The 18,446-nt window shown below is 27.9% G+C and overlaps 1 protein-coding gene across 1 annotated transcript; it reads right to left on the bottom strand.

The window, feature by feature from the left end:
• Window positions 1-9,188: 9,188 nt before the first annotated feature.
• LOC106761624 (protein PPLZ02) lies at window positions 9,189-10,441 on the bottom strand. Its single transcript, XM_014645190.2, has 2 exons — window positions 10,226-10,441; window positions 9,189-10,105 (listed from the first exon to the last, which is right to left on the bottom strand). The coding sequence occupies exons 1-2, from the start codon at window positions 10,306-10,308 to the stop codon at window positions 9,610-9,612; spliced, it is 579 nt and encodes a 192-aa protein (XP_014500676.1). The 5' UTR covers window positions 10,309-10,441; the 3' UTR covers window positions 9,189-9,609.
• Between the last annotated feature and the right edge of the window lie 8,005 nt (window positions 10,442-18,446).

The raw sequence follows: 18,446 nt of genomic DNA, 5'->3' as shown, positions 1-18,446 counted from the left end.
ATTATCCATAATATTTTAATTTTTTTAATTCTCATACCTTTAATATTGAATATTGAGTCTTTCCTGTTTAAATTCATGAGAAGTAAAAAAAAAAAATTATACNTAAAATAATTAAAATAAAAATTGTATAATTTAGAGAGAGANTAAAATTACAAAAAATTATGTATATAAATTATGTTATTTCTAAAATTTAATTTGAAGTTTTGAGACTAAAATTTAATTAAAGTTTTAAAGTGGGGCTAACCCACTTTAACCCTGANCCTAACCCACTTGAGAGGGGGCTTTGGGGTTGGGGCTTTTTTCTGGCCCCCTACTTAAGGGGCTTCTTAAAATAGGGTTTTTTCAATAGTGGGTTAGGGCTGGTCTTGGGACCATGGGTTAAATTGACACCTCTATGCATGCATATACTGCTCCAGGGATTCAGAACACCAAGGGCCTTATCGTCTTTTTACTATTTTTCTTTTAAACTGAGATTAAAACAACAATTTAATTACGTTCTAAATCTCGTTCCTCTAATCTAAATTTGGCATTCACAATGGAAAACGTAAATTTAATAATGTTTCATATAGATTTTAAAAACATTTTTTTGCACACGTGATAATTTAAAACTATAAATCTGATCTAAATGGATCATGCTTGGTATTTCAAGTCTACGACAGGGAAATATATCCATAAAGATGCAATTTAAAATTGGATAATGATAATTAGACTGTCATTTTGTGATTAATCTATGTGATGTTATGATTATTATTATTGATCGTGAAATAATTTTAGATCAATCACAAAATAATACGTAGATAATATTTAAATATTATAAAAAAAATATTGTTTAAATATCATTATTCTTTAAAATTAGGTTATGATTTAATTCTTCTAATACAAAAGACATGATCTTGTTGTCTCGAAAAGAATAATATTTACCAAATAACACAATAATATATTCAAGAGGAAAAATAAATGAAAATAATAAAGGTATTGGTTATGTATTTTGAAAACAACCTCTTTGTTTAAGAATTTTTTATTTATATGGTGTTTAATTAATTATTTCAAATTGTGTCTGTTGCTAGTTGTGAAATAGAAAAAAAAAAAATTATACTCGTAGTCATTTGGGTTTATCACTAAGATTAATTACTATAATTCTCATATCACTGGTAGGAATGATTTAAAGGTTTGGAGTACTAAAACCAACTTAAAAATTTAGTATTTTTATTTATAATAAACAACTTACGTTAATGTATCATAGTTTTGTTTAAAATTTATTTTTCAATTTGTTTGTGATGTAAAAAATTGTCCTAATATTCTTTTTACTTAATATTTCTTTTTAATAGATAATAAGAACAATTTGTTTAAGTTTTGTTGAGACATTATCGATATTAAATAAATTTTTATTATCTTTAACTTTAAAACACTTCCTTAAACTAAAGCAATTGATATTGAAATTGTTAACCTTGTCTATAAGGTATACATGCATTTGGAGAAAAGAATCTAATCTTTTCATTTAATTAAAAATGTCAATTGGTTTATCCTCTTTCAGACCTATAATTTTCATTAAGATATTTAATTTTGCAAATAAATTCAATTTATCAAAATCAAACAAATTATCATATTTTAAAGTTTTTTCAAGCTTTAAGCAATTTCAAGTCCATGGAATATTTTATCTTTTATGAAATCTGTATCAATGACTTTATTATGATCATTTTCTACTAAAAAAATCTTTCAAATTTGTACAAAATTCTTCTATTAACTTAGATCGTATATATTTTCATCAAGAGTAGCATTGTCACCTAGTTTTTCAATTATCTCTCTTTATTCGTTGTTGCTTGAACCTGTTTATGTTGTTATTGTTTTATTCGTTTAAATAACACTCACCTGTATATTTTTATAAATATTTAGATTATGCAATTTGACATATTTTTGCCACTTAAAAGTATTTTTGAGTGAATTAAACCTTTTTAGCTTGGAATCACAAAATGAGAGGATTATAATTTATAAATTAAGAATTTCAATGATTTTCACTAAATTAAAGAATGATATAGTTGAATATAAAATTTTATCATTGAGCACAAAAATGAAAATATCTAAAATATAACTTTTTATAGTTAAGTCACAAAAAAAGTGATGTTGAGAACTAGAGGAGATTATGAAGAAAAGCCAAAGGTTGTTAAAGAAAATGGCGTTGAACACTTGAAAGTGATAAGGGAAGAAAAAAACCTTTCATAGAAGAAAACTTTTGCAATTGAACACCAAAGGCTGTAGTTAAACCCTTCTAAAAATAAAGACTTCATGTCTTATAGTTTTAAACACTGAGTGGAAAAGTAAATAAGTAGTAGTTAAATAGGAATACAATGTTGTATGCTGGATAAAGATTATTTTAATGTAAATTTTATGTCTAAATGTTATTGGAGTTACATTGTAATATTTTATGAGTAGTTGAATTCTCTCGTGTTGAATTTTGATGTAATTAATTCCAATTCTATGTACTCCTACTTCTTAGATATTTATCTATGTTTTCATTTACATGTTTGCGGTTTAATTTATGTTTATTACTTGGGTGAATTAGCTACTCATCTTATTATATTGAATTGAAAAAATAATCTTAAATCGTGGTTCAATCAAAACCATTTTATGCTTGATAAAAGCTCTATAGCTTAGATTATATATGCAGTTTTGTACTTAAGACAAAGATTCATTCAATAAAAAGTGGTGAAATCATACTGGTTTGAAGTCCTTCAGTTATAGGATGAGTCTTGATCTTCTTTATAGTACTTTCAGGACTTTGAATGTTTTGCGTATTAAATAAACAAGATCAATAATGATGTAATAGAAAAGGATGAGATGTAATCCAATCATACTTTTCACTCCCTTCTATCTATATAATATATACTACTATTAATATTTTGCTAAAGAAACCCCATAAACTAGAAATATAGTTCCTGAGTCTCTTTTAATATGATAACTCTCCTTGGACTGTATTACAACTCATTTTGCGCATTTACGAATAGGTCACAACTAAAAAAACTCTTTTAAAGCTTCATATGGTGTTTAGGTTTTTAAGACTTAAACTGAATAGACATAAAAATCTCAACCAAAGTTTATTCATCATCTTCTAATTCATTTTTGTTATTTATTTTTATAAATTTATCTATAGTTTATTTTTTATGGTACAATCAAAGTCTCCACTCTTCTCTTCTCACAGGGTTTTGAACAGTCTTATTCATGTTTTCTAGTTCACATATCTAAATATTTTTATATGAATTAAAAAATTATGATATATAAAACACTACTAAAGATAAATATATAAAAAATAAGTTACAACAGTGAAATATTTTTCTAATCAGAAGGAAAATAAACTCATTCGTTCGTAGACTTGTATTATCTTGAAGTATCAAGTTTTTTTTTTTTGTTTTTTGTTTTCTTAAACCTGCATAACTTATTTTGAGATTAATTATTAATAAAACAATTAAAAAAATCTTTTGAATATAAATCAAGCAGTTAATCAAGATTTATGGTAAAAACTTATGAATATGTATAGAGAGATATATACTTGATGGGTGTCTATAATTTAGAATAGTTAAATATATTTTAATTATTTTAAGGAAATCCCATGTAGGAGAAAAATTACAAATGGCTACATAACTAAGGGATGGGTGTTGCTCCCTACACCTCCCCAAGTGGGACCTGTACCTCTCCATTAATTTAATTTATTTCAAAAATATTCTACACCTCCCCACTATTTTCTTTATTCCAAAAATACCCTACACCTCCCTACTATCCTTAACCATCTTTCTCTTTCTCTCTACATTAATGGAGCATTTACATGGCTCATTAATGTAACATTTACATGACTTAAATTTGAAGTTAGATATATTTTCTTAAATAAGTTTGATTCAATCTTATTTTCGTTTTTCTTTTCAAATTAATAGTAAAATTTTGTTCTAAATTTTTAGAAAAATGTTTATATACATGTATCTTTTTTTTACATATAATATCTATAATTTTTAACATTATATTATGTTTTAACTCACCGACATNTTTGACTCAAATAANTTNAATAAAATATTTAATTTATTAGATAAATAATATAAAAATATTATTAAATACTTAAAATATAAAAAAAAAATTATTTGTTAAAGATTTAGGATTTATTTAGTTCTTTCGTCATTATAAAATTAGTATATAATAATAATAATAATATATCATTATTTATTATTAATATTATTATGTTTATTATTTTGTATTTGCATCTAACTTTTAATTTTATAAAATAGAAATGGTAGAAATACTAATATTGAANTTTCCTCTGAATTTTATATTTTGTAGTATGTTACAAATTCAAATCTAAACTACATGAATGTTCCATTAATGTAGAGAGAGAAAGAGAAAGATTGTTAATGATAGTGGGGAGGTGTAGGGTATTTTTGAAATAAAAAAAATAGTGAGGAAGTGTAAAATATTTTTAAAATAAATTAAATTAATGGGGAGGTACAGGTCCCACTTGGAGAGGTGTAGGGAGCAACACCCTATGGGATTTCCCTAATTCAGGCCTATTAACTGGGTGTGTTGGTTTTTCTTTGTCAGGGCCGACAGCATAATGATATGGGCCCAAAATCTTAAGCCCATCTATAAATTACATGTTAGCTCATTCCATAAAGTGGGCCAGTGTTGAGTTATCGTACTTTCCTAACATGGTCATCCGTCATTGTATTTTTTATATGCAAGAAAAAAGTATTAGATAGTAGCATGTGTCTATACCATAGCATATACGATCCTAGATTATTTAATAATATCCAATTAGGTTTCTGAATTATTTTTAATTATGTTCTTGAACTAGTTTTAAAGATTCTTCTGTCAAACTCACACTAAAGAAAATCACATAATTTTTTAGTTTATGAATGTTTCATTATAACATTTGCACTGAGTACTATTACTTCTACATCCATATTCTTCTCTCATGCAGATTTACTTAACTTAAATATTTTATCCCATTATCTATAACTATAAAAACTCATACATTTTACCCAAATACTCATTAACTACAGTAACTAAATAGTATTCCAATAATTAAGCAAAAAAAGGAAAATAATAATAGTCCAATAGTTATTTTAAAATGATGTTCAAAATGTGTCACTGTCATCACCCTAGGCAGTTAGCATAGCTATTATTTTACACGGGTAGCTCAAAAGTTTGTTTAGGGTTTACTCAAACTCACGTTCACATCATTGTATGTGTCTTTAATTATATTCCACTGTTCAGAGCTCTGTGTTGTTAAGTAATAATAAAGAGATAATAATTATTACTTTTATATTGTGGCAAGTTAGCGTAAGAATACGAAAGACAAATAAAAATAAAGATCTCAAAGAATATTAAAACTGGAGTTTAAGCTTAACTAAAAAATATATTTAGGATAGACTTTAACTGATTCACTACAAGAAAAAGAGTAGATTATAAATTTAATTCAACTTCACAAAATAAACTTATAAAATAAGGTTTATATTTCATTTATATATTATAATTTGACTTTATTTCTAATCGATACGAGACTTTCAACGTATAAGTGAAAGGAGAAGAAATATAATCTAGAGGAAATTCTTTTAATTTGTAAAATTTTCAAAATTTGAAATTTAATATTTCTTTTCATAAAACATTTATTTTTGACCCATATCTCAAAAATATTATAAAGTAATCCATGCATGTGAATGGACCCAGATGAAGTTGTCTGTTTGGTCAGAGGGTGGTTTAAGGAGCATGTGGATCAGAGTGTGTGCATAGCACATGCATCTGACCTTGTGAAAGGAAAGGGAAAGACATGTATCAGAAATTTTTGACATGTCCTAAAACATCATCTTCCACTCAGCAAAGTGAAGAAAAACTTGCCATGCTCTTAAACTGCTTGTAGAAAGTATTTTGGCTTTTTAGCAGAGTAGGCAACCAACCTTTTCCTTTTTTTCTTTGCCTTCTGACAAAACGTTTATCCCTTTTGGATTTATGCATGATTCACCTGATCCAAGACATACCTACAAAATTAACAATACACCACTTACAAAATCAAAATAATCTTGTATGATTATCTATCTCACTCAACATTTCTAACACAGATTCTGTATGTACACCATGATTGATTTTAACCTCTTCTTTTTCTCAGGAAAATCACACCTTTGACTCCTTCACTTACCTTTATCAAGCACACTATTTCCCACTCTATAAAATGCCTACCATGACATTTTCTAGCTCTATGGAATCATCAAGAAGTACTGTATCAATTTTAACTATGAATCTAGAACAAAAATAAAATAATCTAACTAGGTTTGTGCCACCAGAAACAAAAAACTGATTAGGTCCCACTAGGTTTAACTTTCATATTACCATTGCTGATAATATCAGCATTGTCAAGTTGGGGCAAAAGGAAATGGGATAAAAGGGCAATGCCAGATTTTTTATTCATAATGAGTATGCTTCTTGTGGACAGACATTCATAATTCCCTCAAACTTCAATCTGTAGTCTTCTTATTACCATGAGTTTCAAGCCAAAATACAGACCAACATGGTGGTGAATTCTATATATATTCATGAAATCAAGACCACTCTGTAACTAATGTATGCAGATATAGTTAGATGGATGTGCATATAAAAGTTGCACTTGAATTACTGAATAAAATAAACATAAAAAATGAGAGTAATGATGACAAGTCAGAGTGACATAATGCCATATGAACCATGCACTAGTAATTGAACTGAGATAATCAGCATGAGTTTTCAGATGGTGCTATGCCATAAAGGCAAAGCATTTTACCATTTGGTTCTTCCTATTGTTCTGTGATGAAGAATAAAATTGACCCCAGTTTAGTAATTGTTGGAGTTGAATGTGTACGGATAAAATGAGGAATGTGGAGTGCAGGGTCGCATTAATCTTAAAGTGACTCTCTATGTCACAAGATTCAAACTGTTAATAATGAAAAACTCACTAAGATATACCACGTGATTAAACCAACTTTATTGATTCAAAAGTAAAACAGAATAATGAGGCTAAAACAACTTTGTTATTTGATGGTTGTGGGGAACAAAATCAATGCCAAAACAGGGGAACAATCATGAAGTTTCAGTGATAGATATGGGACACCAAAATTCACAAACCTCCCACATATCAAGCTTGAAGTCATCTTCAACCTCTGAGTCCTTAAAGTAGGAATACTATGGAATAACTCTAGAATTTAAACCAAGTGCTAGAAACAGACTACACTAGTTATGCTTGAATAAATGAACATCCAAAACAGTGAAAATTATCAGCTATATGCATAAATGAAGAAAATTCTACATTAACACATAAGATCATAAAAACTATTCTCAAATTTTACCACTCAGAACAACTTTTTTGTGCAATAGCATTAAAGAATGGTTATTGCAAAGATTAGACTTACATTTGTGGCACTGCCAAATTATTGTGTTGATTAAGCTTTAGCCAATATGTGGATATCTAACAAATCTTATGCAGATAAAAGCTGATTAAAGTTGCATGAGAAAGATGTATTTCCAAAAGGAAATACATAAATGTAAAATCCCCCTCCAATATACAAATTAGTGACAACATTGTCACCCTTTAAGGATTACTAAATTGATTCAGTGACTTTGGTACCACCATCATTTTCATCCCTCAGTTTGATCACTTTCAAAGCGACTTGTTAGGACACCGAACTCCTTTAACATGGAACACAATTTTCCCAAGACTTTTCTAAACTTTTAACCAAAAGGGGGGAAATTTTATATTCTTTTTTTCTGTGTAACACTTTTCTCAGGAAACAGAGTGCTCTGCTTTTACATTTCAATCTCTATGAAACATGGTAAATTTAGAACCCAATTATATTAATTGATGTGTGACAATGGTAACTTTGAATAAATAAGTAATTATTGATATGCCAAACTCCACATGACTATGAAAATTTCCATGAAGAGGCTATGAGTTTCTGCAAATAATAACAAGATTAAAGGAGCTTAAAAAATGAACCTTGAAAGCACTGAGACAGAAATGGGGCCTTGCAGAAATCATTAGAACATCCACTTAATTTTATTCAGTGTCCATTCTTTCCAAAAGCACCACAGGCCAACAAAGTAAAAAGATGTTTTATTTTTTCCAAATTCCATCCAACACTGCAACAGTAATCATATATTTCCCACAGCTGGTCAAAACTATGTTGTTTCACGCACATAACCTCGGAAAACAATTGAATATCGTGTCTTACATTTCTCAGTGTTGTCTCACTTTGCTAAATGGGTTTGTAGAAGAAATTGATTATCTGGTTCATAATTTATGATAATGATAGGAATATAGGAATGAGTTGAAACTCCCACATTACTTTTAAATGAAAATTCTTAGAATTTTATGTTGAAGATGGCGTTAGGTCTCTCATGAACATTTCATATTTCAAAAGTGATCGATATTTCTCCAATAAAAAATTTCAACAAATAGACCGTATTATTTGTAATATATAATGCTAAAAGTTAATTAAAAATAGATTAACCCTATACAAGTGCATATATTTTCAATCAATATGAGGTTGATTTGGCCAATATTTAATTGGATTATGTGAACGTAAACCAAAAAATAGCTGTGCACAATTGAAAATTAAAAGAAAAAGGCCAAGGTAGTGAAAATAATTATTTTAACTTAAAAGAGTGGTTTATGGCCTTGTACGCATTTTTATTTATTTTATTTTAATAATTTTAAACTTACAAAATAAAGTTATTCCAACAAACTTTACAGAAAGATCTATAAATAAAGTTAATAAATACTTAGTTAATCTATTCATTCAAACACTTTCAATCCCACAAGTTTCACAGACAAATTTAACCTACCCATTAATGATAAAATCCTAATAACACAAGTTTCACGGATAAAAACTATTTTTTTAACCAGTTTAATTGATAAAATGGTCAATTATTATGTGATATAATACGATATATTTGTTCATTTTTACTTTAAATAGTTTAAAAGTATTTCTTGATCAGTTTTCGATAAGTATTTTCAGGCAAGTTATTTCAATAGTCAAAGAGTGATTCCTATTTCTCTATATTCTGCATAGAGTAAAAAGTAAAATTGCATTGTGATTGGTTTTCAAACACGGACTGGAGAAACACGAAAGATATGATGAAAGAGACACCGGAGGGTGAAATCTGCTATTTTTATTGCTATTCGATTCAGGACAATTAGTTTATTTTATTTTATTTAAACTCATAGGAACATTTGATTTTCAAACAGTTGTGTCAGTGCATAAAACTGCAATGTTTGAAATAAAGGATTGGTCAAGCAAGTTGGCTAAAAAGTCATGCTGTTTTGCCAAACCCTCTTACATTTCAGACAAGATACTGCTTCAGCAACTAAATGCAGATTGAGACTGAACAAAAACAAAGACACAATTTCAACATGATTGGCTGGCTATACATACAGCATTGTCTAAAGAGTCACTCGGAAGATATGTTCTAGTCTAGTCTACCACCTAAAGCACTTGATAATAATAGTAATAGTAATAACTGAAACTGAAATTGTCCAAAGGAATTAGTTAAATTAGCAGAATAAGAATTTGAACTAACAATAAAATAAAAAAGACTGGTGAATGCTTAAAAGAGCCTATGGTGGGGAATCATAGAGCAAAGCTCAATAGTGCCATAATGCAGCAACTCCTCTATCATTTGTTCAATGTGATCCTCTTCAAGAGGCTTGAACTGCTGAGTCCTTTCCACCTTAACCTTCTTCAAAACCCAATTCTCCTCCACTTCTTGTTCCTCCTGTTCTCTCTTCTGTGGCAACATTGTCTTAGTTTCGTTATTCTTTATGGAGAAGTTACTTGCAGAGGTGATGACGTTTGGTGAAGCCACTCTCTGAGGCTCTGGTAGTGATGATGGCCTTGTCATTTGCAAAGAAGCCATGTAGCACCTATGCAGTTTTGCAGTTAAAGTTGCTGATAGAAGCTTCGAAGATGATGACTGAGATGCATTTGGGTTGTAAGGGAAATTTGTTCTTGCCCTTGTGCCGCACATTAGCCTTGCTGCTTCATCATAGGCTCTTGCTGCATCCTCAGCAGTTTCAAAAGTTCCTAGCCATATCCTAGTTTTTCTGTACATAAGAAAACAAGTTTAAATCAATAATGTTGGAGATATTGTCAGATGCTAAATATAAACATGTTTTAAGAGATATTGGAACGTTGATTCATCATGGTCCAAGAGGGACACTTACAATATGGGGTGTCGAATTTCAGAGACCCAAGAGCCCCAATGCCTTTGTCGGACACCTCGGTATCGCTGTTGTGATCTAGCCATGATAGGGAAAAGAAATGAATTTTGTAAAGAAAGAGTTAGTGAAAATGTTGAGTGGTTGTGGTAGCAAATGGGGGGAAGAGAAGGAAGAGGGGGTGGGTTTTTGTAGTGGACTTGTTCTATATGTGTGGCACTTTCTGCAAACAATTTGCACCAATTTAAGCAAAGAGGGGTCCCACATCGGGATTTTGAGGTTTTACTTTCTTTTTCTTTACCTATCAGCTATAACTTGGCTGTATTGCAATTTGCTAGTCATGATTATTGAATTAGTGTTTCATAAAACCATTCACATGTTGTTCACTCTAACACATGCGTACTGTTGTTTCATATTATATATATTTGTTAAGGAAAATCTAATGTTGAAGATCATTGTCCAGAGATTCTGCTCATGTGAAAACTGATCTGCAGGGAGCAATTTGTAGATAATGACCAGTTTGTAGTCCCCTCTTGCGAACCACTAGATTTTTGAACAATATCATTCTAAAATATAAATAAACAACCAATTGCCTTATTCAATTTTATCAGATTTTAGAACTTTGTCTCGACAATTTGGCTACCAAGATAATGATCAATCGATCATGTGTTGCAATTATTTGTTGCTCTGGTGGACACTGCTACAGTGCAAACTTGGATAAACACTGTTTACCACTGCATATCCATTATGATACTGTCTTTCTTTGCAGATTTTATAATAGGGTCAATTCCAAGCTGGGACACATCCCTTTAAGATAAATTCTTGGACAATAATAATTACCCTAATATTAACATATATAATTTTACGAAAGTTCTGATCTAAAATTTGTCAGGTCAAGTTAATTATTATACATTTTAGATATTCTTTTTTTTAAATCTTCTTTATCACAATTTTGTTTTTAGAAGGAGCATTGAAGAATAGAAAAACAAGAGAATATCTCAATTGTGTTTGACCTGCACTTTTAATCGATAAAAGATTATTAAATGTTCTAACCCTCAATTGATGTTTAAAAAAAATATTCATCATCTTTAATGAAAGATTTAAGAGACTAATGATACTATTAGGATGAATATTAATATTCTAATCTTAAATCTGTTGACATGTTAAAATTAATCATAATATATTTAAGATATTGTTTGTTTTAGATCATAAAACTTTATTACAATTTTATATTTAAAAGATATAACAAAAAAGTTCAATCTCAATACTAAATTATGTAAGATTATTAAATTTGATAATAACATAAATTTTCAGTGAATATCTAATGAGAATAAGTTACTTATTTTTTTATTATTAATTAAATAAAAGTTTGTTAAGTTATATGTGCACACCTTCCAAATTGTATGTTTTATTTGACAATTAAATGTGTTGCTTTATCATTGAAGGTTGAGTTTTGTAAAAGTATTTTTTCACAAAATTTCAAAATCTCTTCGGCTGTTTCTCGTTTAGGTGCTGTCCTGTTTTTAAAGTTTGGTGAAAATTATAATCAATTAAAAATAAAGTTAATTTACCATAAAATCAATTTACAGTATAAGTAAATATAAATTTTATTTTTTAAATTATTTTAATAAAATTGGGTTAAGTTTAAAATTAATTTTTTAACACATAGAGCCTATTATAACATATATATATCTGTGAGTTGAAAATCCTATTTCATAAAAAGAAAAAAAATAATAATACCAATATACTGTATGGAAATCTCATCTATGCTTACTGAGTATCTATCACAAATAAAACACTTATATAATATTTATAAAGATTTGACTTCTGGTCATATTATTAGTTTGAATGTGAATAATATATATATATATATATATATATATATATATATATATAAATATTATAAACATTAAACTTTAAAATAAGATTAGATTTGTGGTGAATTTTTTTTATTTATCACAAAAGAAACTTTCCAACATTATTATGACTTTTTTTCTTTTAATTATAACATTTTTTAAAATCAAAATCTTAAAAGTAAAGAGTTTGCAGTTTTTTTTTTATTATTATCTCATTCAATTTTTATTTTCTATTTGAATTTATGATTTTATACTCATACTTAGTATTGTTTGATTGTGTATATCTCATTATATAAACGAGCACTTCCCTCTTATGTGTGTTACAAACATAAGATTGTATGGTTCAATGAACTAAAATGATAAATTCGGACATCCCATTGCATCTGTGATCAGTTCCATGTGCTAAACTACAAACAAACGCCAAAACACCTTCTTATTATTATCTGAATATAACAATGGTGGGGTGATCTTCTCATGCCTGTGTGCCAAGTGTCACCAACAATTATTTTTTTCCTGAAGAATCTTTTAAACTCTGTTTTATGTTGGCTTAGAAATCTAACATATGAATTAATGATAAAGCTATTTGCACTTTTTAGTTTTTGGTAAACTTTTGCTTTTTGTTTCTTTCTAAGCTAAAGTAAACGAAAAAACAATAGTGGTCAAGACAAACAAAACAATGAAAAAAAAAATAGAAGGGAGACAAAGAAAAAACACATGTAGCATATATGTCAAGGATTCAAAGATTAGGAGTTTTGTAAATATCTCTATCCATCATGTCTCTATCCTTTTTCTTATATTTTTTTTTAAGGAGAACTTTTATTTTTGGTTTACAGCTATGGTTGGAATTGGTTTGCACAAAAGGTCAAGAAAGTGAAAAATATAAACCCAAACATACGCGTTAAATGGGTCCCTAAACATAACATGGGTGATGAGAGCAAAGTAGTGCATGTTTTATTAAATATTTCTATGTATTCTAAGTATATATATATATATATATATATATATATATATATATATATATATATATATATATATGTGTGTGTGTGTGTGTCTCTCTCTCTCTCTCTCCTTGTTGGAGTGCAAACAAAATTTCACATTGAGTAAGATAAGGGTTGGTCAAGGCTTTATATACACATAGATACCTCGAATGGTACGAAGTCTTTTGGAGTGGTATCAAAAGCAAACCCGTGAAGACTTGGTTCAAAGCGGACAATATCTTACCATGTGTGGAGTTCTATGTGTCGAATCTTCTCCCCAAATATATAGTTTAAACCTCCTATGGTTTATTGCACATAGCTTAATGAGCTCATCATGTATATATGAACTCTTTTTCTGCTCTCAAAGGCACAATGCTTCACATGCAAGCCAACACATATAATATATAATCATCGAATTTAAACTATAAAATAACAAGGGTCAGCTACGTGGCTTATTCGGGGAAAGACCAGAACATGGGAACTAGTATACTAAATTCAACAATTGTGTGTTAATTGTCTTTTCTTTTCATATGTCTGTCGTTTTTGCTAGAGTCATAGTGCTCAATGAATATGCCTTTCTTCAGAACTTTTCTGCCATGAATTATTTTTCCCTGCAACTTTCAGATATGATTCAATCTCTTGGAACATTGAAAGACAGTGTAGGTTTTTTCCCATAATCAACATCGTTGCAGATGAAGTCTTTGTCTTTCCTTGGGAGCACACAGCATTTGGATGAATCCTTTTTATGCTGTGACTGTGTTGAGTTTTCTCATAAAAATAATGGTTAACATGCAACACTTTTTTTTTTTATGTGGGGGTATGCTATAAAACTTAAACTATAAAGGAAAGTATAACAGATAATATAAAAAGTTAATCATTTAATCAACTCCATTATAGATATGGAATATTTTCCATCTTACATTCAATGAATAGAACTAAAATAACTCACGGACTCAACTTTATAATCTTAAAAAAATGAAGTTTCAGGTTTTATTTGTGTTATCACAACACAATTATACTTACTTAAAAAGACATATTCATGCACATGTTTTATCATTGATTTTTGAGTGCAATTTGTTGACAAGTACATATATATATACCTTCTTGTAGACGAAAATATTTTCTTGTACCTAAAGCAAATTTTCATTCCTCAACAACGGTCTACATCTTTTTTATACAGTGAAGACGAAATTGACAACTATTTTATACCTAATAACCTATTTACTCGTTGAAACAAATTTCCATGTATTAACATAAATTAGCTGGAGATGAAATTTGTCAATTTTTGTGCTGAAAGATAAGCATAATAAATGCTTCTCAATCGTGATTTTTTTACGCGGTTTCGTCGGAAAGCAAGCAAACAAATTAACAAAGCTGTGAACGGTGAAAGTGAATTAAGACATGATGTGACTCATTCCCCTCACTTTTTCTGTATTTTTTCACTAATAAATTGTTAGAAACTAAATTATTTTAAAATGTACAGATTATAGAAATTGTTACTATGGTTTAAGAGTAGGCCGATCAGATATTATTCTGTGTTGGGTCTAATGGACCAAGTTATCGAGATGTACAATCGAACTTTTGTAACCATTTGATCATGACAGCAGTTGAACAGAGTTAAAGTTTAATTAATCCAATAATGATTATTAATAAGTGGTTAAGATTAGTATTAATGATCATTAATAAGTAAATTAATTAATTATATTTTTTTAAACTCTATAAACAGAGATTTAATTTCAAAGTAAACTAAGATTGGTATTAATTTAAACATTTAGAAAAAAAAAATTAACTTAAGGGTCGAAATATACTCTCTAAGTTATCTCTCACAAATGGATCGGTCACCCAAAGTGAAGAAGTGAAGAAGAGAGGGAGTAAAAGTTATTTTTGTCCCATTCCAGCATAAACATAAATATATATTTTTTCTAATAAGGTATTCTTTAATATGCTCTAAAAACTCAATTGTGATGGACCCTTTTGCACCCTTTTTTGCCTTCATCCTTTAAATTTTGTGAAGTATTGATGATGGAAAAGGCATATGAAATTTCCATGTGGATGGTCCTATTTTTTCTCCACCAGGAACGTGTATTTGCTCGTATAATAGAGTGCTAGTTATACCAAACATTTTACCAACCAATCTTAATCTTATTAAAAGTTCAACAGTTCCAATATGTATCACACAAAATTTGTTCGAATCTCTTTCTCTATCATGCTCTTAGAAGAAACAACATTGATTTTCGAAAACGACAAGACCAAATTCTCTTTTATTTTGTTATGGTAAATGAACGGAGGATACCTAAGAGAGTTTGAAGTGTTGCGTTTTTGTGTCTTGTATTCTGGTGACATAACAAAATTAACAAGAGAATCTATGATCCATTGCAAGAAATGGTTGTTAAGGCAGAGATGTTGTTTTTGTCCCCACAGAAGTTAGTCAAGATGAAGCACATGCTTCTGCTTCTATACAAAACTGCTAAAGCCAACACTTCCAAGGAAACCACAACCAAACCATTCTGTTGGCTTCTGCATTAAACTACATTTCTCTATTTATAATCTTCTTTTTACTTCTCAATATTGTTTTTTTATGCTTCTCACCATCTTTTCTATTCTCTTCCCAAAACGTCTAGCCCTTGTTCATTCATTGCAAATTAATTTATGAAAAATACTTTTTTAACAATTTTTTTAATAATATTTTAACAACATAATAATTGATTCGTTTTAAATATTATTTTATAAATAAATCCAAACAAACTAATAAAATAACACGTAGAAAAAAATTGTTATAATATAGTGGTTAGCATGTCAATATCCTTAATTTATTTTCTATAATATATGTATTATTAGTATAATGAGTTCTCATTGTAAATTCATTATCTTAATAATTTTTTTTGTTTGAAAGTTGTTTTTTATTTTATATATATTTGTTCATAATTTATTAATATTGAATTTTCTCAATGCTTTTTTCTTAAAATTTAAATGTGATATTAGAATTTATGATTTATTCTAATGATGACTTAGATAATATCGTATAAAGTGTACGAAGAATTCTAAAATTTAAGAGTTCTTTATATATAAAAAAAAATATATTCTATTTAAAAAAAGTTAGTCTTATTATTAAATGACAATACAAATAAATAAATGATTACGACTAAGAAGACATATTTTAATATAAGCTAACAAAGAAATTGTTAAGAATTCAAATCAAAACTTAACATTTGAACAAATAAATATGAAAGCTGTCACAATCTATCTATGAAAAGGCTATAGAGTTATAGAATAATTAGAAAATTAAGGGCACCTAAAAAGGAAATTAACGAAAAAAGGTTTGAAATGGGCTTAGAAACGGTCTATTCAAATATCCTAAGTAGATTTAGGTAACAGAAACCATGAGAGAGGTTCAACATAGCTATAATTAGAGAGGTTCTAATAAAATGGACTTAAGGTAGTTGGAGTGGTGGCGATAATTCAGGAAGTTCTAAAGACTTGGAAGAAATTCCTGTGCAATTTTCCTATTGCCATGTGACTTTATCATTTATCTTTATATCTAATCAACTTAAATATTAACAAATTTCAACTATGTCAAACCTATTTAATGTTTTTGTTTTTAAATTATGTTCACCTATATTTTTAAATTTCATTTCTTTCTCTATTCGAATATATGCAACTCACGAGGATGATATTCTTTTACAAAAAATCATATATATTTTTTCAAATTGAAGTCAGGGCTATGGTTTATCTTCAAATTTAAATAAAACTTATTTTATTCTATACTATAACAGTTTATTTATATTTAAATTAAGATGACTTATTTTAACTTATGGATGTCCTATCCAATCAGCTTTATTATTGCTCCCGAGTTTAAATCAAATTAAATGATATTTTTTATTTTATATTACATTAATTTTTGAGAAAGTATAATAAAAAAATGAATTTGATTATAGTTATTATACAAATACAATTTTATTTGACAGTTTTGAGAGGCGCTCGGTTAGGCCCGGGCTGAAAGTCACAAGGACGAGGCCCAGTAAACATTGAAATTTTTTCGATCTTTCCCCCTGTAATTTAAAAATAAAAAATAAAAAAAATCTATGCATATGCTTTGATTAAAAAAAAAAAGTATCTTATTATAAGAGAATTGTTAAAATGATTTTTCAATCTGGAGAGTGGAAATTTTAATTTAGAATGCAAGTTTGGATAAATAACCAATTGTTATAATTATACATTGAAATTCTGATTATAATCTTTTTTTCTTTCGTGCACATAAGTTTGTATTTACTTTAATTATATTTATCTATCATTAATATATTTTTATGCTCTAACTTTTTTCATCTCATCAAATATTTTATACTGCTTTGGTATTAATAAAACATACTTATTTATTTTAATAACATTTTTCTTCCTTAACTTAAGTTTAGAAATCTCTTGAATTGTGAAGTGAGTTTATGTCTAATTATAATAAAATTGATTTTTAAAGTAAAAAATACTTTAATCTAATCTTATCATTATGTTTTTGTTGATAAGTTCGATAACTTTACCTTCACATTTAAAATTTTATTTCTTTAATTCTTTGTGTTTTATAACGAGAGTTTTCCTTATCTATTATTTTTCAAACATGTAAAAATATATGAATAAATTTAATTTTTTTCTTAATTTTACTATATTTTATATATTTGACACTTCCAAAAGTATAGTATTTTTTTTAATATTTTCAAACAAAGTAAAAACTTTTTTTTTCTACCAAACTCACTTTCCAATATCCACTAAAAAAATTTTATTTTCTTTTATTTTACCAAAACCATATATTTCTTAATTTTTAAAATAATAAAAATAAAAAGTATAATATGTGAGAATTGAAATTGTAACATCCTCTATTAACAACCTCTAATAAATTAAACTATAACACTATTTGATAATCATAAATCAACTTTAATAATATTAATAAGAACTTAGGTTATTATTGATTTATTATGCTAAACTTTTTTTTCCCATATATATCTTAAAAGATTGTAAATTTGACATTAATTATATATTTGAAATAATTTATTCCATGTGTCACTTTGAGATTCATGCTTAGGGTATCACTTATCCATATTATTAAGAAGGTGTTAACAGTTAGTGATCTTGAAAGGGATCCAAACTTGATATGCATTGGTATTGGATTCAGATCACTTATCCATAATATGAAGGTGTTAACCGTTAGTGGTCTTGAAAGAGATACAAACTTGACATGTATTGGTAGTGAATTCAGATCACCTAAAAACACATTTATGTTGTCACTCATATTGACCTGTCAATATTAGAGAGAGACTCATAAATGATACTAAAAAGTATCTGAGGTGTGTTTGTCTTATTATATTATTTTGCCTTTAGCTATTAAATTTATAAAATTTCATTTGCTTT

This window comes from Vigna radiata, chromosome 5, assembly GCF_000741045.1.
Source record: "Vigna radiata var. radiata cultivar VC1973A chromosome 5, Vradiata_ver6, whole genome shotgun sequence".
NCBI lineage: Eukaryota > Viridiplantae > Streptophyta > Magnoliopsida > Fabales > Fabaceae > Vigna > Vigna radiata.
This window is presented reverse-complemented; position numbering and strand designations above follow the sequence as displayed.